At 45.5% G+C, this 23,440-nt stretch overlaps 1 protein-coding gene across 1 annotated transcript in view; it reads left to right on the forward strand.

Moving 5' to 3' along the window:
- Positions 1–23,092, forward strand: part of LOC307239049 (G patch domain-containing protein 2-like) — a 24,057-nt gene extending 965 nt beyond the window's left edge. Inside the window, exons 2-10 of the mRNA XM_080012266.1 lie at positions 544–1,227; positions 6,090–6,151; positions 6,683–6,832; positions 6,925–7,004; positions 7,403–7,467; positions 7,584–7,623; positions 7,729–7,820; positions 12,074–12,159; positions 19,200–23,092. Coding sequence (XP_079868392.1) covers positions 548–1,227; positions 6,090–6,151; positions 6,683–6,832; positions 6,925–7,004; positions 7,403–7,467; positions 7,584–7,623; positions 7,729–7,820; positions 12,074–12,159; positions 19,200–19,405 — 1,461 coding nt within the window. The 5' untranslated portion in view covers positions 544–547 and the 3' untranslated portion in view covers positions 19,406–23,092. The remainder of the gene's footprint in view (positions 1–543; positions 1,228–6,089; positions 6,152–6,682; positions 6,833–6,924; positions 7,005–7,402; positions 7,468–7,583; positions 7,624–7,728; positions 7,821–12,073; positions 12,160–19,199) is intronic.
- Positions 23,093–23,440: the final 348 nt, after the last annotated feature.

The following is a 23,440-nucleotide window of genomic DNA, read 5'->3' on the forward strand; positions in this document are numbered from 1 at the left end:
ATTCATAGTAATGTGACTGTTAAATGTAGTGAAAAATATAGATATTTGCTTTTAAATGTAGTGGATTAAAAGACAAAAGTCTCTGAAACGGAATGAACTTCAGTACAAATACATTAAAAATGTCCTTAACTACAGTGAAAAAAGTACTTTGAACAAAGTGTGCCAACTAGCCAGCTAGTACAGTAACGAAATTATGTTGATTTTAGTTTTTATAGTGTGTATCTTTAGTTTAATTTATTCTGGACACTTACCTCCTCAATGATTACGAACACAACATAACGACAACATAACACCCAATACATGAGGTGTTAAATGGCAGTCTTTCAAGCAGTGGGTTACTCGTGGTTATCCTTACTTCAAATCTTTGGCCCTTTCACAGAACCACGTGTGGCCCTGTTCAAGAATATTATTAGACCCCTTTAGTTATTTCACCTGCAAATTTTACTGAAATCTATAACGTGATGAATGTGATGTTGACACCCAGCACCAAATAAGACTTGACCAAAGAGTCCCTTCACAAAAAGTGTCTTCCCTTTATTTCAGCACCATGATGGATGAGCTGGTGCAGGACCTGGTGTCTGCCTTGGAGCAGACCTCAGAGCAGACCAAGCTGGGGAAGCTGTGGGAAGAGATGGTTCTGAGTCCGCTGCAGCAGCGCAGGCAAATTCGCCGACGCAGAGGCCGTAAGTGCCGCTGCGACTCCTCACTGCATCCCCTGAAGCTCAGACGCTGCTTGAGCGAGGCCTCTGAGTCCAGCCTTGACGAGGCTGCTAAAGACTGCCGGGAGAATGCCACCTTAGCTACCACCGCCTCCGCAGCAAACTACAGCGACTCCGATGACATGATAATGACCAATCGTTGGCACTCCATCGCCAGCCGCTCTGTAAAGCACAGGCAGCACTCCTGGCCAGAGTCTGACTCCTTCACTGAGAACATTCCGGGCCGGACACTCAGGAGGCGGAGGAAGGTCAAACGCATGACCTCAGATGTAATGGCCAGCCTGCAGCAGAAGTTGAAGGTTTCTGGTGTGGATGGCAAGCCGAGAGTCAGCCACAGATCGTTTAAGAAGCAGCGACTGCCCCGTTTGAACAAAGGGTCAGGCGGCTGGGTGGCAGTAGACGGACAGGCTGATGGAGCTGGGCTCCTGGCAAAGGAATGCTGGAAGGATAAGATTGTGCTCGAGGCCAAGGAACAGCGAGATACTTCGGATGAGAAAATGTCTGATGGGTAATGTCTCACAAACATACAAAAACCATATACCATGCTCAGATGTTTTAGATTTTCATCAGGGCAAATCTAACCATTAATGTCCCTGGTTGGTTGTCAATGTGCATGCAATCTCCTCAGAGAATATAATTTTGTCTTTATCAGTGGTTTTTGAATGATTTTTTAAATGTTAAGTTTAAAATGTATATTGCTTTCATGTAGTTACTTTTAGGTTTTATTTTATTTTCCACCGTCTAAAGGGACACCATAGAAATGCTAAAACGTTAAAAGCCCTTTTCACCCTCTAAATGGAAAGTTACTCAAGGCAGTTAAAACCATTATATAAAAGTCATTGGCATAACTAGTATCAGACAGCAGCAATTAAACAAGGCGACATTTAAGATGATCTACACTGCCTGTCTTCATCTAGCCAGTTGTCAATGTTCAATGTCCTCATCTAAACCAAAAAATGTATTGCAATCATGCCACTCCACTCTAAAGTATTGGGTTGACATTAAAAATGAATGATATAGTCCCTTCATCCCCGTCTCTTCTAGCTGCGAAGATCACCAGGGAGGGATCTTTGATACTTATGCCTCGTGGCATCAGGCAGCTCATTATACGCTTTCCAGAAATAATGTCACAAATAAATAAGTGACTTGGAGTGGTATTGATTGGTTTTGAAATGAATTCCTTTCTTAGGATAGGTAATTAAAGTTGTTATCGCCCCGTGTCTCAAAATGGACTCCCATGTGTGCATTTTATTAAACTATAAATATTACTCTGGCTGCCTGAACAGACACCATCAGGACGTTTACATGCACACATTCATCACAATAAGGTCAACATCCAGAATAAGTTGCATTTGAATAAGGCCTTCAACCAATCCAGTTCACATGGCTCATTTAGTCAAAATGTTGAATCGGGTTTAGGAGCAGAGGAAGTGACGTGCACATTCTTGTCATTGTGAAAATTGCGACCTTCCTGAAAATGTCACCATTTCTGTGTCATCACCGGCCCTACAATCTAAAAGCGCTCTCCTCATATTCATTGTGACTCCAAAAGTGTGGCTACTTGCTACGTTTGCGATGTAAACACAGGGTTCAACGCATGTGGTGCGAATTTCTGAGCTTTTGGTGCATGCGCAGAATGAACATGCCAAAAGCAAATTGAACAAGGTATATACTGTACATGCCACAGCTCACAGTGGAATATGGATGAATGATCTAGGTTTGTCAACCAGAATATGCTCCAGGTCTCATTCAGATCAGATATTGCCGATATGGGGTTTACATGACAGTTGTTATATTCAAAAAATTGCCTTAAAATTGAAACTTGTGTGCATAGTGTGCCTGTAAAGGCAATTGCTTGTTAGTTGTCAGATTATTTTGCATGCGTAGCAGTCTGCTACAGAAACAAATCAGCAGTGCATTGAGTCCATGGCCCACAAAGCAGAGATCTGAGGTAGTGTTGCAAACCTGGCTATTCCCTACCCTCCTGCCAGACTCTTCAACTGGGTATTTCCCTTGATGATCGCATTATCTCTTGTGCTTACTGATAATGGGGAGACAGAAGGCTTTACATCTAGCGGTTTAATTTGTACTGACCTCCTTGGCCCCTTAACAGTGCTTGTTTTCTTACTTTATGGAAAAATCAATAGCCGTTCCGACAGAAAACAGCTCCGGAGAAGAAATAAATGGGAACACCATGGCACACTGTCAATCATTTCTCACTTACAGTATACAACACCACTGGCCCTGATTGCTGCTCAGTAGACTGCTCCACTGTACCGAGGGCTGAACAATCTAATGGCCGGGCCGCGGTGGTGCCAAAGGATATGGAAACATGGCAGCAGCGATGAGGAGTTGACAGGGGTTGTACAGCAGCACTGAGAGTCAGAGAGCATATGGCCCGTTTCATGTCCGATACAGTGGCTATTGCCAAAACTCCTTTTAACCACCCGGATTTCTTCAGTCGCCGTTTATTCCATGAACAGTTTACGTATGATGCGTCTGGTCTTTCAAAACGTCTCTTACCTCAAGGTCACTTCTCATATGTGCACATGCCTGCACATTGCCGTTAGCCATAGAAAGCAGATGTTGGCAGCTCCATCTGGCCTCCACATCCTTGATTAGCCCTGCGCCGGCCTGCTGGCAGGGGTTCCACCTGGCACCCAGGCTGGACCTGCAAGCATGCTTCACCTGTGGGTAGACACTCGGCCTCGCTCTCCAGCTGGGTGGTATCACTGGTGATGCCTCTTTCTCAGACGCTAGAAAATAAAACAAAAAAAAACAACAAACAAAAGCTTTGTACGTGTGCTTTTGCTCACACCCAGCTCCATTGCTTCGTAATTTATATTTTGAAAACTCCGTTGAAGAGTTTTTCGGTAAAGCTGTAAACCATTTGCCGAAGTTCATTTTCATAAATCTCTGAGACTAATCCAATTACTGCAGCTCAGGGAGGTTGGATAACCTTATAATCAGACGCCCATGGAAGAGGGCATGGATTTGGGTTGGGGCGGCTTGTTTGAAGAGCCCACAGATCCATTGTTATCAGCTCTCTGCCCCCCCCCCCCGGCCCCCCTGCCACAGCCTCTTCTTTATTCCTCTGCAGAATGAGCCGAGGCTCAATAAATGGCGGCAGGCCCGTAATCTCTGTGCAAACTGCTCTGCCTCTCCTAGGAGCTAAGGATTATATCCTAATGATTAGTGCTCATCTGGATACTGTGTTTTGCTTCACCTCTCTGGCTTGTATGGAAACAATGGGGCCTTGTGGGGAATTGATTAGTTCAGCCCTAAAACACTGAAATGCACTTCTGGTTTCTGTCCTTGTCTTGTTTCACCATGGACATATTGCGTATTAGCTAATTAAGACTTATTGGGTGTTGTGGATCCTAATTCTCAATATTTTACTCTTAGGATTACAGGAAGAATATTTTCTTGAAGGGCGGATGACTTACAGTACCATTAGATTAGCTGTAAACAAACATTGGAATGATACCCTCAAAGGTAATACCATGTGAAACTCAAGACAAGTTCAATAAAAATGTCATCCTTTCTTGACCAAGGTCACTGTTTAAGGGAGGGAAGAGGTGTTTCTTTTGGTCTCAAGAAAAATGGGTGCCTTAATTATTCATGGTATTAATTAGGGAGTACTTAATGGAAACAGTCTCAAATCGGCCCTGGGCTGCTCTCAGGGACGTCACATTACACCTTTAATGCGGATAAATACTTAATGGGTGTCTCTAATTAATTGTTTATACCTGTGATTCCTTTTCAAACTTCAGAACAAATCCCTCCTGTAAAGAAAAACAACAACATTTCTCACTGTGGCCAAGTCTGTGAGAGATGGTGCTGCTGGAATTCCACGTCATTGGATCTCTTGTTTTCACAGTTAATTAACAAACATCACCGGATGCACAGCTAACCGGTATTATGGTGGTTCCACCCAGATGCTTAAATGGCTGTGTGATAGATGGGAAGGTATTGGAATGTACCTGAGTACCATATGGCCATTTTCTGGTTGTTATGGATTTTGAGGCCGTGCCCTCTACGGATGCCGAGCGGGGAGGCCATGTGCTCCAGACTCCGGGCTGTGCGTCCAGAGGTGGGTGACAGCTGAGCAGAGGCCTGGGGTATCAGTCTGGAGATGGTGCGGTGGGGGTGGGTACAGCACTATTTGGCTTGACTAGACGTCTTCCGCGTTCCCTGGAGAGGCCTGGTCTCTCTCACATCTGCTCCAGCCGTACGTAAGGGGAGATGATGCAGGACCATCTGGCTGGAAAAGCGAACAAGCCCGGACGGCCCCTGGTCTTATCCTGGCATCATTGCCACGCCTCTACAATATGGCAAAGCACCATTTCAACACCATACATGACCCTGCCAGCCTCTCTGCTGTAGTCAAGGTCAAAGCTGATGAACACAAAATAAAATGCAAAGCTACCGCTCCCTATGGAGAATATAGTGTACTGCCAGAAGGTCTTGAATGCCCAGAAACATTATTTCATTATTTCATTTTTTCAGATAATTTTCAAGTCCTGAGTAGCTCAGCTCACCTACTGATATACCGTATAGTTACATTTGGAAAATATGAAAAACTGGGAAAAGAGCAAACAAAATGCACTATTGAATGACAACTTGGCAAGTTTGTCCAGTGTAATTTTTCGTCAGTCAACCACCTTCGGCTCCATCATCCCGTTGCTATGACCTTGGAAGTTTGGAGCGCCCAGTCCAGTCCACCGTGGCTGCACCGCGATGGAGGCAGAGAGACCCGTGGCCGTCTGGAGCAGCAGAGGGGCCACAGAGTGTGTTTTAGGGAGCACACCGGGGGCCGCCTGCGGGGCCGGAGAGGGGTAGCGACAGCGCGGCGGAGGCCGTAGGAGCTGCAGCCCACACAGCAGATGTTGGCCAGTTGTTGGGAAGCACGTCTGTGGGTTCCCTCTCGGTGTGGGGCACACCCAGAGGGAGGGGCGGGCGAGGGAATGAGTTTCGCTCTCCTGTCATCCTCCACAACGCAGGCCAGATTAGATTGGAGCTGACAGCGGAGGATATTCAATTAGATTGTGCATGTCACTCAGTGGCTTCGATCACAGTCCTTCCTCAAGCCTTTGTGTTCGCTATCGCGACAAGAGAGAACAGAGCACGCTCTGTCTTTTTGTGTCATTTTTCATTCATGTCGACCTCTAGTTCTGGTCTTATTCTTTCTTTCTTTTTTTATTGAATGTATCATGTGCTGACATTATGGGGGCCTTTAGTTTTTTTTTATTTTTGATTGGTTGGTTTCCAATGTTTTAAAGATTCAATTTCAAATAATCCGTAATCCTTAAAAGTTAAAATATTGTTGCTTTTATACTGATATATGCTTTGTTTTGTCTTGATTTCCAGTGAAACTAGCAGCATATGCAGCAGTGATCCTGGGCTGTTCACCAATGATGAGGGAAGACAAGGTACAAAACATTTCTTAATTTTACCTCAGCAAAAAACGTTTGTGCACTTAATGTTTAGAAAATCAAAGGTACATTTACACCACTGATGAATTTTAAATAACTCCTCTAGTTTTGTAGTTTACAAGTAGAGCAGTCTCCGTCGAGGAGGGAAGCTTCTAGAAATTCTAAAGATACGACTTTACTTTGACGCGGCCGCGGGACGAGAGAGAGAGAGAGAAGTTTCGACACAATGGTTTTGGTTGCTGGGCACCCAGGCGACTAATAAGACGTTGTCATGTCGTGTTAATGAGCGCTGAAGCCTTTGCTAATCTCATTAGCCGTGGTGGGGCCAGGCGGCCCCTGATTTAACAGTTGTCACTACACCTTGACTGTGAGAGGCATGGCTCCTCGGTGCACGCTGCTGACTGACAGGTCTTAGCGGAGCCTGCCGCCTGGGGAGGAAGCGGCGTGTAGTCCACTGCACTTGCAATGCAGCCTGCATCGCCGGGCCGCTAAGTGATGTGTTTTTATCGCTTCTCTGCCCGAGCGCAGGTGACGACGAGCAGAGCGACTGGTTCTTTGAGGGAGACTGCGGAGCGGGGAAGGGTCTGATGCCCGTCTGGGACTCCGACAGCCCCCTGGCCCTGGAGGACAAGCGCCCGGCGCCCACCTTCCTGCAGCCCGCCCGGCCCTCTCACAGAGGTGACATGCTCAGTTACCACCGCTCCTCTTTCTGACCCTCTGTGGATGTCGGAAGGTGTTTTTTTTTGAGACTTGTTGTGTTGTTGTTGCAGGGTACCATGCCCGCCTGAACCGTCTGCCTGGTGTCGCTGCCCACTGCATCAGGAAGGGGCGGAGGAGGCTTCCCAGCAAGGTTCGAGACAGCAGCAGGGCGGGGTTCAGAAAGATGAACTCCATACTCACATTGGTTCATTTCTATTGTTTCAGTTTCTGAACCAATGTGAAATTGCAATTTTGATACTTTGATTTGGATGTTATGAAACTGTTTTCCACTTAAATTGAATGCCACAGTAGTCACAAATGAATTGAAATATTTCCTTTCATGTAATGAAAAGTTAAGTATATCAGATGGTATGCTGAAAAGTTGGTCTCATCATGCAAAACAATGTCTATATATATTGATATAGAATCGTATTGTGAGCCACCTCATCAATATTGGATTGATTCTAAATTGAAGATATTTTTTATGTCCCCTACCTATGGACACACTGTTCGGTGAGCATGTTGCTAACTTTGATTTGTACTTCACAGGATGATGGTATGCGAGTGTTTTTTGACAGAATGAAGCACTTTTCCCAAAGCTCCTACCGGACAGAGTAAGAGATATTCTTGCCGTTTCAATGCTCGGACAATGAATACATTGGATTTGTCTTGTCCGTACACTGTCTTCCCTTTTCATCCAGTAATATTCATTGAATTTCCCCCACTGTAGTTTTTGGCTGCCTTCATTTGACAATGGAGGCCAGAACCGGGTATCGTACACAAGTTACTATTTCACCATCAATTATCGTTGATTCGCCCAAGCTGCAAATGTGCAATCTCTGAAGTAAAACTTGGAAAAATTGTTTTGCCTCCAGTTGAATCCTCTGTGCTCGCTACCTGTGTACCCCGCTGGCATGGTGCCTGAGAGCTGCCATCGCAGATGTTTCTCCTCAGTCTGCAAACACAGGTACGGTCAATTGCAAGTTAAGTAGCCTCTCAAGGGCCTATCGGAGACACCATTTTGCCTTTTCGATTGAAGTTCAATATATCGATCGACAAATCGATGGGCAGCTCAATTAAATGAATTTGTTTCTGAGCATGGGGCACTTTAACTGGTGTGACGGATATAAGCGTTTGCTAAACATCCCAAGTTGATCCCTGTAGAAGCTGTTTTGCCCTCTCAGTTAAGGATGAAATAATAGACAATTATAGAGGGAGGTATGTTATGTACTTTGCAATTAGTATTTGATATACTTACTCTGTGCAACTATCACCCTTGCATTAAAACACAACATAAAACCACACAAACATTTTGCACACCTTCACTAAAGAGAAGACATTGTTGTGGCCGGACATTATTGAGTTGGAGTTGTATTCAACAGTGGAATTCAATAGTTTTCAAGGTCAACCTTCCCAAGTAGACAAACCACGTTTTAAACAGAATTGTAATGCAGATTTCAATTTCCGACATTTGTGGAACTGCAGCGGGGGGAAAAAAAAAAACATTTACCAAAAAAAAAAAAGTTTACCCATAAGATGTTTGTCAAAGCTGCACATTGCTCCGAGTCATCCCCCAGAACCGTTGGATCTGCACGGGGAACTGTGGCGGCGCCGAGCGGCCCCCTTGGCCTCCAGACTGTGGGATTCCTCCATTGTATTGTTTCCACTATGCGTATTTATGGTGCATTCTTAATTTTGTTTCAAGCGCTATCTTCCCCTCTCTTGGGTTGTTTCACAGAGCGCTCCGCTGTTCCTTGATGAGGGGCAAAAACACAACTGCTATGAAAAGCCTCCGACTTCTTAAGGCTTTCTTTTTCTAAACTGCCCCTTTCTTCTCCACCTGAAAGGTTCCTTCAGATTCCAGTTTGAGGCATTGTGAATACTAATTTCTCTCTATTAAAAAGCCCTCATATCCCTGCCATGCTCTCATTTGAATGGCACACTCGGGGGAGAACTCTTAATTCCTTTATAGTGGGATTCAAGACCCCTCACTTCAAAAAGTATAAATCATACTCCCAAATGAACCGGGGAGAGGTGGAGGAGGGGGTGGGGTGGGGGGTGGGGATTGACGAGAAGGGGCGTCTGATGTGTCCCGTCGGACGGCGCGAGCTGAATCCATCTCCCCAAGCTGCTGAAATCCACTCTCCAGTGAGATGGCTTCTCCGTCCTTGCGCCCCGGCTCTGCACCCGTTTACCCCCGTCCGCTCCCTGAAAAATAAACAGTTGGAGGCACGCGCACAAACATGCGCGTATGAAGACGCTCACGCACGGTGTTCCTTATACATACATAGGTGGACACATTGAGCGGTCAGAGACACTGTTATGTACTGTAGCAGCGCATTAGAGACACTTCCTAAATAAAATGGAGGAACGGTGTGACTGTTTTCCACAGCTTCTCCCGAGCGAAACTAAAACGGCCACCGCTGACGTCAGTGTTTTCATTTCTCCAGAGAAACTTAACCATCTGATCGATTTCTTTCTATTACTTTTATCATTATGATTTTTTTTTTTTTTCTTTCTTTACACTGAGATTCCATATATCTGACTCTCTTCTTTATTGCCAAACACCCTTGAGAGAAAACAGTTTTCACTGTGGGCAAAGAGAAAGCATTAATCTTGTATTGCAGCCAGTTTGAAATGATACTGTATTAATAAAAGCTGTCATCTCCTGTTTGGTGGGAGGTGACGGCAACAATCAGAGAGTTGATGTTAAGTGATAACGGCTCCGTGGGGTTGCGTGCCATTTATCCTCGTATAGGCACGTGAATAGACACAATGCTTTGTGGGATTTGGCTGTAATGCCTGAGGCTGGTGGACACGTTAAAATGCATAACTGCCTCCCCCCTGAGCCAGCCACCAGCAGCTTTTATCTATTGACTTATTTATTTCTAAATGACATTTGCACCGTGAGATAAATCATAGTCTTACGCCACACCCTTCCCCTGTTTTCATTTTAATTGTGAGATCTTGGTGTCAGCGGTTAGTATATTGGTGTGAGTGGCCTATTGATTATTGATTTGCAGCTATTGATCATGGTCCCAGGGGACCCTAATCCTTTCTTATTCATTTGAATACCTCTATTAATCTTGAGATCCTGCTCACACCTGAAGCGCCATGTAACCTAATGAAAATAGATGGCAGTTTTGTAACTGCGGTGGCTCACTCCTCTTTTGATTTATTATTTTTAATTGATGTATCTGCTTTTGGATGTGGCTGCCTGAATTACAATTGACCCTGTGTCAGTGCCGTTTTACTCCGTACCTTAAGGGACCGTGCTGCATTTAGAAGTGCCTCATGTGACCTGAAAAAAATCTATCTTGCAGACATTTTCTTCAGTGTCCTTGCGTCTTTGATAGAATTTAGTTATTGGTCATCTTGATTGGATGCGCTGCGCTCTTCTCTTGCTATATGTCTCTTTGTCAGTTCTCAGGACAATGTGTTATCTGCACTTGGAATTTGAGAATTTGACCCATACAGTAACTACAACAACAACAAGCCAGCCTCTCCTTCACTCATAGATAGTAGTGTTTGGTCTAAGCCTGAAATACTATACAATAGTGTTTTATTGCTGATGGGAATTTAATGTTTGATTAGCATGGTGCTACATGAATCAGTGGGCTCCTGGAGGCCCCTGGACAGGGGAGGCAGCAGCAGCAGCAGCAGCTGAGGGCCCTAGTGTTGCAGCGTTGCTCCCTGCAGGCTCCGGGGCCCAAGAGTGCCGTGGGTCTTAGTGTAATGAGGGAAGCCATGGAGGGATGGACCTCCACGCATTGAGACCAAATGCACGAGGGTATTACTTTTAATACCGCAGGCGTGCCTCGTGAAATAATGCCCCGTTTAAACGCACATCGATTTTGGAATTAAAAAGTTAGTTTGCAAAGATTTACTGTGAGGAGTTCAATGTCTGAGCTCTTTATCAGTGGCGCAAATGGCTGGTTATGTGCTGTTCGACAGTGGTGCGATTGAGGGATCGATAGGCGCGTGATTTACTAACTGGAGTACAGGTAATCAATAAGTATAAAAGTAAATGAAATATGCATTACTAGGATTTTATTAGAGAGGGGTAGCGGCGGAGAGAATAACGGTCAAGCCATTTATTTTTATATCTATTGATTATACAACATAGAGACTTCGCTCAAAGCGTGCGGGGAGCACAGCTCCCAACAAGCCGAGCCGGCACACGCACCACGTGATTTATGGGCGCCGAGGTCACAGAACATGCCGGCCGTTAAAAGGCTGCCCTGACAGGGTCCTATCCGGGGGTGTGAGGTTTATGCCGTCTGCCGTCCTGGAAGAGCCGGCGTGGTTAACAAGGAGCTCCCTCTGCGACGGTGCTGTTGTTTTGTTCTCAATCCACTTTACGACGAGTTTTACCTGTGGTGCGTGGTGGCTTAGTGCTCTCTAGCTTGATTCTGCTCTACCACCCACCTCAGAATAAGACTGAGGTTTATTCAAAAAGTATATTTTCATATACAAGGAATTTGTCAGACAAGTAGCATAAAATAAGTTAAACATTCTGGAAAAAAATGCCAATTGTACCAATTTGGTGAAATAAAAAACAAACAAACTTGGAGATAACACACACACACATGCATGCACACACGCACACATACACACAAACACACATTCACACACACACACGTACCAACATGCACACAATGCAGCCTATCATGTTGGCGGCTCCTACCCTCAGTGTTTGAAGAGACCTTGACCTTAACTTTACATCTCAGTAGTCAGGGCTATGAGAACCCATTGGTGGCGGTGGGGAGTGGGGGGTCCTTCCTATTTCAGGGCTCCTGACACATGAGGTATAGAGCAGGTGTAATTTGTTTATGTGGACCTAGCAATGGCTCTGCCTCATAACAGCAGCAGCGCTTTCGGCCCTTACCCCTCAATAAACATTCCTGTACATTTCCAGTCGTAGAACTTGGCTTACTGGAAACATCTTCTGAGGGAAAACAACTTAAAAGACAACGTAAAATGAACTATCATTAACTGAAATGTATTGATAATTTTACTTTATAGAGGGGTTGTGTGTGTGTGTGTGTGTGTGTGTGTGTGTGTGTGTGTGTGTGTGTGTGTGTGTGTGTGTGTGTGTGTGTGTGTGTGTGTGTGTGTGTGTGTGTGTGTGTGTGTGTGTGTGTGTGTGTGTGCGTGCTGGAGAGGAGGCTGCCTCACCATGTTAATGAGTACAATTTGTTGTTTGTTTGTGTCCCCCAGGCAGACAAACACACACCTGGGACTGTTGTGCTTGGGAGACGTCAAAAGAAGGAAGAAGACGTCTGCTGTGCCCGCCAACACATCGGGTACCAGTCCTTTATACGAGTACATCTTCTCTTTATCTGTCTTTGAAATCCTTGGTCCTTAATTGCAAAAGCATCAAGTCCCTCGTCCCCCATAAGAATATAACCCCGTAGATTTATGAGTGTAACTTTCAGCAGGTGTTTGTATAATTTAACTAATTTAATACTAAATTTGTATATTTAGTATTTTTCATATATAAATGTAGTTTTTCTCAACTAATTAGCTGTTTAACCGTTAACCAAAAATAAGAATTTTGACTGATAATAAAGATAATGATCAATTAAAGCAGCACTATGTAACTTTTGGTATTTGGGATTTGGCTCCCCTACAGTTTCTGAGTGCAATTGCACTTTTTCACCACTGTTGTAAAACTCGGTCCAGTATCCGAAAATGAGTTATTTTATCGGACATATTTAAACCTTAACAGTCACGTTTCAATAATAGTCTGTTACAAACGCAAGTATTATGTACACCTAGGTTACAGCGCCCCTTGCGCGGACCTCAACGCTTCTGCGAGCACTCTCCCCACGGCTCCCCCCGGAAGCCGCTCTCCCCAGTGCGGCGCGGGGGGGAGCCGTGGGGAGAGTGGGCGCGGGGATCGCAGGGCTCAAAGTTATCCCGCCCTGTGCCTGACTTCTGGCAAAAGGCCGTTTTAGATTCACAAACTATTCTTGTGGGGAAAAAAACAAAAAAAACTCTGCGTGGTATTTTGTTTTGGATGGGGTTTATCCAATCACGTTCAAACTTGAAACCTGGCGACGATACGGCCTTAGTTGAGGAAGGAGTTAAGAACAAAGGGCGCTGGGCATGGAAAGAGGGAGCTGGTATAGACAGGACGCCGTTTGGCATTTGGCGCGGCAAATGAAGGGAGCTGTTCGCTTGTTTCTGCACGGTGTGCTCGAGGAGGCTGTTGTACAGCACAAGCGGAAAGAAAGTGCTCATTCGTCATCAATTAGATCCCAGTCACAAAGCTGCTGCCTGCGCACTCCGACATACCACCACATTACCGAGAGTGACAGTTACCGCTGCCACTTCGACATCAATGACTGACCGAGTTTGCGATCAAAAAATACGCGCGTGCACGCTCATTGCAGAACATGATCTGTCCTTCACGATTGCTCAGCCACTGATCAGTCTGTGTAAAAAGCTATCTGAAGACAAAACCACCTTGACAAAACTGTCGTTTTAAATCAACGTGGCGGCTATTTCAATGCCCATGGCATTGCCCCAGAGTTCAGGCAACGTTTATTAGTCATTTAAAAGTAGTCTAATAGTAACATTTTATATTAACATAAATATTACTGTATTTTTTTCATTCTTCATAATTTATTTTCCATTATTTAATGATGTTTTTTCAGAAGGAAGCACTTCAAAGTTGTTAATTATAAACCTGTCATTTTAAAGTTACAGTATTGCAGTATTGCACAGTTTCCATTCAGTAAGCAGTATGTATTAGGACATATCCGTAATATAAATGAGGAAGTGGAGAGGAATAATAAAGAAAGGAGTATGCAGCGGCTACGCAGCCGATCTGCACGAAGGTGAATGACTGGCGCATAATAGAGACGTCATCAACACGCGACACGCCCACTGGCTCGCTCTGAATGATCCGGACAATCACCTGCTCTGTTCACACATACCACTCAATCGGACAATACCCGGACTTTGTACTATGGTGCCGGCTGGGTAAAGTCTGGGTATTGTCCAGTCCAACTGATTCAGACATTTGCGTTCACACATACAGCTCCTCCGAGTAATGTCGGGATAATTTCAGGATTGGAGTGCATGTGTGAAAACGGCTTACTACTTAAATACAACTCATGGCGACAACACGTGCAACTAGGGCTGTGACTATTTCCGTGGTCACCTGACGTCAACGCGGGGTTGAGCTCATGACCGTCATTGCCGCAAAAAATGTAATTATATATACATACATATAAATATATATATATATATATATATATATATATTTGCATCTTTTTTTGCTGGTGAAATTACAGGAGGATATGAAATATCCTATATAATTTGTTGGACTGTTGGATTTGTTGTTTTGGACTTCTGGAGAAACAAAACTTTTCATTTGCTTCGCTCGTCACTGGGAGGGACAGTCCATTAAACATATGCGGGATTTATGTTGTGTGTATCAGATTATTACACTTATTACAATTGTACACTTATTTATAATTTTAATTTGTAAAGTCAGATTATAAAAGACAGTGGTCCTTTTCTTTAGGGGGGCGGTGCCCTAATATTTTAATATTGTCAGATAACAGTTAATAATCGGTTAACTAGGATTGGCTATCAGTCATGAAAAAATCTCAATAAGCATCCCTATTGAACCCTTGAGTTTTGTGTTTGTTGTCCTTAACAAACTAGCGACAGAAGAGTGTGTTCACGGTGGTCAGGTGTGTTAAGTTGGGGTTGCGGCGCTTCCTCCCATGTGTGGACCAGTTAACGGGAAGTGTGATGGGGAGTGGACCCCATCGGAGGTGGCACTGAGCAGCCATCGCTTTGTCCTTTTGGGCCGGCGGAGCTGCCTTTTTTCATTAGACTGATGGCTCAGGGCCTTCTGTCTTTGCCGGATTGAAATCTGAATTGGTTTGTCCACCTTTCCCTCCGAAGTCGCCTCTCCTCCCTCCGCTCCCGCAGCCGCTGTTTGTCATTTAAATAACAAATGCCGGTGGTCCCCTGATTTAGTGAGGGGTCCAGGCTTCTGATGTATATTAATATTGCCGCACGGCACACTGTTCCGGGGTCCATCATTCATTTGGATAAAAGAGGTGGAATTTAAAAACAGCCACTGCTTTACTGGGATACAGATTGCATCCATTTATTGCACTGAGTGATGGAACGGCCGGCAACTCTGTCCTTCACCTCCCCAGCGCCGAACCACTTCCCATAAAACTAAAAAAAGATTCACCCCTGCCCCTTAAACACACCTCATATCCACCACATGGAAGGAGCGGGGTATCCCTCAGCCAGCGGCGGGGGAAAGGAAACCAGACAAACTATTAACCTGTAAAAAAACTACAGCTGTGAAATTAAATGCTGTTTATCTCTTTTCCAAATGAAATCAAATTGAGTGTTCTCGGTGTAAACGAGAAACAAGAGGGGAGAAAAAAAAACTAAACAGATCATTAGAAAGTAAAATATCGAATATTTTTCAAAACATTTGCATTGGAAACGTCCCCCTTCGCGCCCCACGTCTTGAGTGTAGTGCCCCCCTGTCCGCCGTGATTTATCACGTGTCCCACGTTGACCAATGTCGGCTCCTGGAGCCGCAACTGCCGTGTGTAAATCTTCGGCATGGCAGCTGGCTGCACCGGGGCTCTTGGTAATCCCTTCAATGCCAGAAGAAGCACATTAACTCTCATGTGCTTTTACGGTCCGTGCATAGATATCACACACGTATACGCAATGTGACCATGCTTACACACAAAATACGTTTGCCGATTATAGTTGTCGCGGCAAATCCCCGCCGCATCCACGATGTTGAGGTTCGTCTCCGTGCCTTTTTTCTTATCCTTACTCTGGGAATATTCTGGGGAAGGGGCAGCTCGTCGCGCCTCCGCAGACAGCTTGCACTTTGTTGGAGTTTGAGCGTAAGGAAGTGAGTCGTCGTGTGTGTGTGTGTGTTAGCGGCTGATTTGAAACTCTGTAATCAGGAGTGAAAATGGTCTGCAACCGCTGGTGGCTCCCAGGGTTCCGAGGGGAATTGCCGAGGCGGTACCCAGCTGTTGCTTTGTCTTCTTCCTTTACCCTCTTAGCACTTCTCACGCAGTGTCGAGGCTGGCCGCGAAAAAAAACAAGCCAACAACTTATCAAGCCGCGGTATCTGTTTGGATTAGATGACCATTCCACTTCTCAGCTTTAAATTGGCCATTTTCTGCTTTTCTCACCACCATCAATCCAACTATAGAAACGGACAACTGCTTCTCGCTGGGTATACAGAGATTGAACAAAGAAAGATTTTTTTTTTTTGTATGTCAAATAATAAAAAAAAAATTTTAAAAAAGGGATAATTCTTGATTTCCTTTGGCTGGTGAATTAATTTATTCGTCATGCAAAATGGATTTGATGGAATAATTTTTAGCAATTAGCCGTGAGAAGCTTCAACAGTGGATCAGGATATAATTCCAAAATGCGTAGAATGGACTGAAATCCAAATGAGAACATTCTACGTGCCACAATTTTGGGAGATTTATTCTCCAGGTGGAAATGAATGAAGGAACGTGGGAGAACCGTGATGGATTTGGATCGCTTCGTCTCCTCTCACGTTGTAGACAAGTTAATTCATCGCAAATTTCCTCCTTCCCCGTTGTCTCCTCCCGCCGTCTTTAATCCATGGGTGTGTGGGCCTGCCGTTTCGTTTTGGATAAGGTCAGGCGGTTAACCCCTTCGGGCCCAATGCGGAGTTTGATTAATAAAGTGGAATTGATTAATTATTTAATTCGGCCACTAAATCTCGGGGAACCGACAAAATCTTGATGCCCAGTTGTCGGTTGGCCGCTGCCTCTCCCTCTCCCTCTCCTCTCCGGCGTCTCGGTGTGTGTTTCCTTGCCTGAGTAGAGACGTGTGTGTATGTGTGTGCGTGCGTGCGCGCGCGCGTGTGTGTATGTGTGTGTGTGCGTGTGTGTGCCCGTGTGTGTGTGTGTATGTGACGGATCACCTGTGTCGGAGGCCCCCACGTGTTCCTGCCCGCCGGTCCGGCCTCCCTCTCATTAATGCCCAGGCCGGTGTGAGGGCCGCGTGGCAGCACAAGACAAATAACGCCACCACTCAGCCATCACTTCTGCTGACAGAAATGCAGCCCGCCGCACTATTTCGCCCTCTCCGGCTCCGCTTGCCCCCTTCTCACGTCCTTCAAAAAGCCCCACATCCTCTCCACCCCCCCCCACCCCGCAAAAACTTTTGCGGTGGCGACGCCGTTGCCAGAGGCCAATCTTAACTCGCCGTACAAGTTGGTGCACAGACACACGCGCAGCTTTTTTTCCTCTGCCTTTTGTATTTCAGAATCAGAATTTAGCTTTTAAAAAAAAACAACAAAAAAAAACAATGCGCAGATATTCCCATATTGCATTAATGATTTATTATGAGATATTACATCTTATTATTTGTGGTTTGCCAAACCTCTTTGGTTTAAGCATTAGTGCTACAGTTGGCTTGTTTGTTCAGGTGGTGACAACCTGGTGTTCAAACCCTCTCGAGGGGCGGAGTTGATTTGAATTTTTCAGTTAATCTATTGTGAAATAGATGGCTTGTGTGTGTGTGTGTGTGTGTGTGTGTGTGTGTGTGTGTGTGTGTGTGTGTGTGTGTGTGTGTGTGTGTGTGTGTGTGTGTGTGTGTGTGAGATTGTGTGTACATGAGAGAGAGAGCGACAGAGCAAGGGAAACACAAAGGCTAATCATTAAAGAGCTATTCAGCCTAGTTCATTTAAGTGTGGGAATCAGCAGGCCCATTACTGTCAATGTGTAATTAGCTGATTAATAAACAGGGGGTGGGGGGGTGCTCCAGGACGGCCTGTAATGATTGTTTTTAGAGAGCATCACATGAGAGCTTATTAAGTTGGTAAGATGGTTCCATTCAGCCGCCCATTATCGGCCCCCAGTAAACCAATGTACCGCAATTCTGCCGTTCGCACGGAATATATGCATTTTTAATGTCTGTCGTGACCTTGATATGAAACAAATTGAACGTGGTTGTCGGTGCGTCGGGCCACACAAGGTAGTAATTCGGAACAAACAAGCTGTTGGTAATCACGTTTCGTGCTCGCTGGAATTTTTTGGGGAGGAACTCCAGTCCGCCGTGTGTTGCTTACCGATGACCCTAGATAGGCGAAATATCTCCATGACAACGAATGTGACGTCATAGTTATGTAATAATAGTGATAATCGGAGCCGCCTCAGTCCTGCGGTCGTACACGCAGTTTATTAACTCATTCAGTGACAGTATTGATTATCGTACATACTGTAGGATTTGCCTCCGGAGACATTCCGAATAAGACCTTGAGCGATGGGCTATCATGTGGGATGACAGGAGCATTTAAACACACTTAATAACTGAGAGGTCTGCCGTCGTTGCCTGTTACTCTACTCCGTGAAATATGGAAAAGCGCGGTACTGCTGGGCAGGGCTTTGACCGGCTTTAACCTGAGACCTTCCCCGGCGTTTGGGGCTGGAACCTCTCCAACGGTTAGTCATCATTCCCTCAAGAAATATTAATCAATTATTTTGCCCGCTGGATCGGTTTGGGGGAGAAGTCATCTGGAAAGAGGCACAAGCAGATATAATGGAAGGAGCAAAAGCACATGCCAGTGAATTCTGTAATGCCTAATCCTTTGAGACAGCCCTGAGCCACAATGTCACTTCCAGTTCCCTCCCCGTCCCCCCCACGTTCAGGGGACGGGCCTAACAAATGTCTTGTGTGACCGCCCCAAATTTTTTTTTATTTTTATTTTTATTTTTTTGGAGACTTGGAGAGATTTATTTATCAATGTGGAGTAAAAAAAAAATTAAAAAAAGTCAAAGCAGAAAACCTGTGGGTGAGCGTGATTGTTTCGGAGATCTCCTGCCTTTTGAGCAAATCGGACCGACTTCTGTTGTCGGATATCCCCCCCCCCCAACACAGGTTTAAAAGTGAGCCGAACGGACGGAAATGGGCTCTCACAAAACGATTGCGTGGAAATAACATGCAGTTTTTCCTCGCATAGCATATCTGGAGGCAGGCTGCTAAGCCACAGATTGGCCTTTTTAATAACCGTGTCCACAAGTCATAAGAATCCAAATTGGATTGGGCTCACTTGACCAAAACCTCATTAATACTTCGCTTATTACAGGCCCGCTCAAAAGGTTTATTTCAATGTACATAAAATAGAAATTCAGCCATTAGGCATGGGTTGAATTTCATCATTATTGTGGGAGCTTGTCTTTTGAAACGGGCTAAATCGTGGAGAAATGTTCCTTTGAAAACTGTTATTTTTTTCCTTAAATGTTGCCAGAATACATAATCTAACCACAACCTGCCGTTCCTTCTCCCTGTGCAGCAGACACTTTCTGCGTCCCCTTTACCAGCAACGACCTGGAGGACAATGCCCGTGGACCCGCTTCGATTTTAACGCAGGAACCTTTGGACGCTGTCGGAGCACCGGGAGCGGCGGGCCTCCCGTCCTCTACCTCCGACCGGCTGGAGCCAATCAAACTCCAGTCTTTATTCAACCCCAGCGGGCTCGGTGACCAGTCAGAGAACTGAAGAACCGAAAGAGGTTTGAGGGGAAAAAGAACAAAAAAAACAACAAAAAAACAAAACATATCCGAGCCAGGAAGAACATGCGGAGCGGTCCGAGGTCTAAAATTCTTGATATTAAATGCTTAAATCATTAAAAAAAAAAAAAAGGAAAGAAATACGTACCACAGTTTACCCCGCAAATCAGCGTTTCCACCATTACATCAAGTACTTACAGCCGAGTAGTCAAAGGATGACAAATGTTAATGCAATCAGCGGCGGTTATCCACTCGCAGACTTCGGGCCACCTGCCCCTGCACGGGCCCAACAATTATGTCCTCTCTTTAGTCGCCTGGCGCCTGTCAGCGGGGCCACCGGAATGGTGGTCAGAGGTTGAGTGGCTGCAGGGGGGCTGGCACTGTGTGCTCTTTTTTTTTACATCAGCCGGAGCGGGGACCGTCAGTGCGGCGTGGCAGCACGTCGCTCGCGCGGAGACGGGGGCGGGGGTAAAGCATCAGAATTATTTTTTTTTTCCCCCTGCTGCCACACGCTGTTACGGGATCCGCAGAGGCGACCACCGGTAGAGAGCCACACAAAGTACAGGACTCCTATTAGCATGGATTTGAAACGCTACACTTGCTACAAAGGCGCTCATTAGCACAACACAGGGAGTGCGTAGCCGCCGTCCTCCCAGGGCCGCCTCTGTTCTCGCCAGCTTACCTTCCATATTCAAATTTCAAGCCCCCCCCGCCCGTCGTATTTAGGGTTCAAGGCGGCGGAGAACTGCGTTTGAACAGCCTGTTCTCCGGCAGTGGCGGCATTAGTTTTTTGTTTTTTTTGGGGTGGGTTTTTTGCGAGCAAGCAGAGGGTGCGGGCGGACGAGCAAAGAGGAGCCGATGAGGCAGGTTGGGACCGCAGAGCGGAGGCGCTCGTGTTGAACATCGGGCCCCTGCGTCCTCCGAAAAAACAAACAAAAAAACAAAAAACGAGCTGAAGACTAATGTGGGTTGAAGAGCGATTAGAGAGAACGTCTCCGACTTCGTCGTCATGGGGACTTTGTTTACCATTCTCTCAGTATACGAAGAGTAGCTCCCGAAGTACAATCTGCTGTAACTCCATCACACCAGTCTTTAGTGAAGCGGTCGGCATGATAATTACGTGTCGCATGTCTTTTTTTTTTTTTTTTTTTTTTTTTTTTTTTTTTTTCTTGAGACATTTTACAACGCGTACTTAAATGACAGGATTCCCTCCGAGTAGCATCGGATTTGTAAATTACCGTGAGTTATGGTCGGGGCAATCGTCCTTTCTGAGGAAGGCTTTATGTGATCATGTTGGCATGGAATGACATTTATAAATGCTGTGTGTGCACACTCATCTAAATGGATGCCTCTCACAAGATGCCCCCCGCCACAGGAATCTGTCAAAGTGTGCAGGCCTAGACCCCCCGACCCCACACCCTACACCCCACGCCCTCCACCCCCGGCTCCTGCTCCACCAGCCCTGCAGTACGAGGACCCGGTGCCCTGTAAAGACAACTTGGGCACAAGCCCACGTTAAAGAAGGAGCAATGATTGATGCCTCCGCCGGCGGAAAGAGAGAAGCTTTTGGTGAATCCATGGAAGGCGGCGGGAGCCTGATCCTCCTGAAACCACTTGACAAGTATCGACTCCGTTGTGTTTTAAGGAGAAGGTCTCCGCGTTGCTTTATTCGTCGGTTTGTCAGCCTGTGTTTTGGTGCCGCGGGTTCAGATTGAGTTTCGCCCGGGAGCGAGGGAAATGCCTCGCCTGCCTCCCCCTCCCCGTCCGCCCGCCCGTGGTAATTAGCAGTCAACATGGCGGCTCCTCGGCCCGACCAAATGCCCCAAAAATGAATTTGCAATGGCCAGGAAGTAGGGGGGGAAACGGTTTCCGTGCCGTCGGTCAATTGCCCTGTTACAGTTAAGGAATCCAGCGGGCTGGTACCACTCATATTTCATCCCAGGTAAAGATTACCTGTCAGGCCCATGGGAGATGTATTGATCTGTTTTCCTTTTTCCGCCAGCAATCACCTGACAAAGGCACCTAGGAGGAGAGTGAATGAGTGATGCCCGCTCTGTCTCCCCGAGCGCGGGGGGGGGGGGGGGGGGGGGGCTTCCAGTGTCCACCGACAGGCGGAGAGAGAGGCAGGAAGACATAATGTAGTCATAAACTCTGTTTGAACCTACTCTCTATGCAAGCAGGGCGGGCCCCTTTGTCCCCGGGGTCACAGGTCGCTGGAGGATAGGCGCTTTTGATTCCTTTCTTGTCCGTCGCATTTGTTCTGCCGCGTGGCAAGTGATGACGGGAAGCGATGCAAGCTGCGCCGCTTTGGTTTCCCGCTGACAGATGCGTGTTCTGAGTCAGAATGGTTCAATTCTGCATCAGATTTCAGCGGTGACGTAGCTTGATCAGACAAAATCGACCAAATCAAACATCGCAATGTTATGGCGATGGCCGACGGCGCTGAGATTCCCGGAAAAACATTTGTGAAACGACCGTTAGTGATGCGGATATTATGACAGGTATTCATGAGAACAGACCGCGAAGTTGAGAAACTGCATCGCTTTACTGTAATGCAGCCTCAAAGACGACTATAACACATGACTATATCACAATATTCCGATAACCAAAACCCCAGACCATACCTCGTCTCGTTTTGCGATATGGGTGTTATCCGCGATATGTCGCCCGGCCCTAACGCTCGCTCTCTCTCACTCCTTGCATGGTCTCTGGGTTTTACAGTAGCTCGGTATCGTGCCACTTCTCTAATTACGAGTTTGAATAAATATACTCTACGTGATATTTTTTATTCTCTTGGCAGCTAGATGTATTTATATATTTGCCTTGTTCAGTGAAATGTCAAAATGCTGATATTGTCCATGACACCGTGCATTTTTAATTATTACACTGTAGTAAAAGAGATCATGCGTGAAGAATTTATGATGTGGTGCGTAATTAGATCGTCCATTGAGCAATTTAGATTTGGGGACATTAAATTAATAAATGAATCTTTGTGATAGATATAGTAGAGTGCATATATCTATCTAACTTTTTACTATCATCAGTTTTAATTTCATTACACAGATTTAAATCTATCTCCCATATATCAGGGCTCTTAGGCAGCTATCCCATTTGATATGTAGCACAAATAGCGTCTTATCTGGTAGGCTGTTATCTTTATATTTAATAGCAGTGGAATCATGCCTAATTGCTTTGCAAATGATTTAAAGAGGATTACTCCCTAGAAAGCGGCCGCCGTGTCACTGCGATGTTGGATCGACATTACAATGTCGGAATGCCATCAAACCTGCAGAGCGGGGCGTCGGAGGCCGCTTTCTGTGGTCGACACCTGGCTGTATTCATTCACCGGATTCCAAACCTCTTGTTTTATTGAACTTAAGAGGCAGGTTTGTTTGAATGTCGGAAATTCTTTTTGTCGGAAACTAATATGTCTATTTAGGACATAATGTCTCTTATCTTTGTTGTTTTTTTATAAATATTTAACTGTGAAATGTATAATGTCATGTCTTGCCTATACGTATACATACATATATAATATACGTATACATGCTTACAGTTTGTCTTTCAAAAACTCCTTATTCCAAGCTATTTATTCCAAATACTGAATATCTTCAATATATTGTTTCCAGTGTTCATGGTGGCTGTGGCAATTGTTTCCAGAAATTAAATTTGTATACTGGCCAATCAGTGTTCTTACACTACTTCATCACTCTCACACATTTGCATTTGAATGCCGCGTCGTTTGCTTTGTGAAATTCCTTAATGCAAAATCTCACCTTTTACATTATTTTCCAATTTATTTCCGTGTTTTATTATTTGTGCCGTCATTTCCCCCTTTTCTCCAACCCAACGAAACCCAGGAGATGCCGACGAGACGTGACAGTGGTTTCAAAGGAATACAAATGAACGTGCGGGTGACGGCGGCGGCGCGGCTGAGTGTGCGACAGAGGAAATACTCACTCAACCTGTGGAGATTATCAATAGATCCCCTGCTGTTAATCTTGTGGCTGGATGTTGGAGAAGG

The sequence above is a fragment of the Zeus faber genome (genome assembly GCF_960531495.2).
Source record: "Zeus faber genome assembly, chromosome: 13".
In the NCBI taxonomy this organism is placed as follows: Eukaryota; Metazoa; Chordata; class Actinopteri; order Zeiformes; family Zeidae; genus Zeus; species Zeus faber.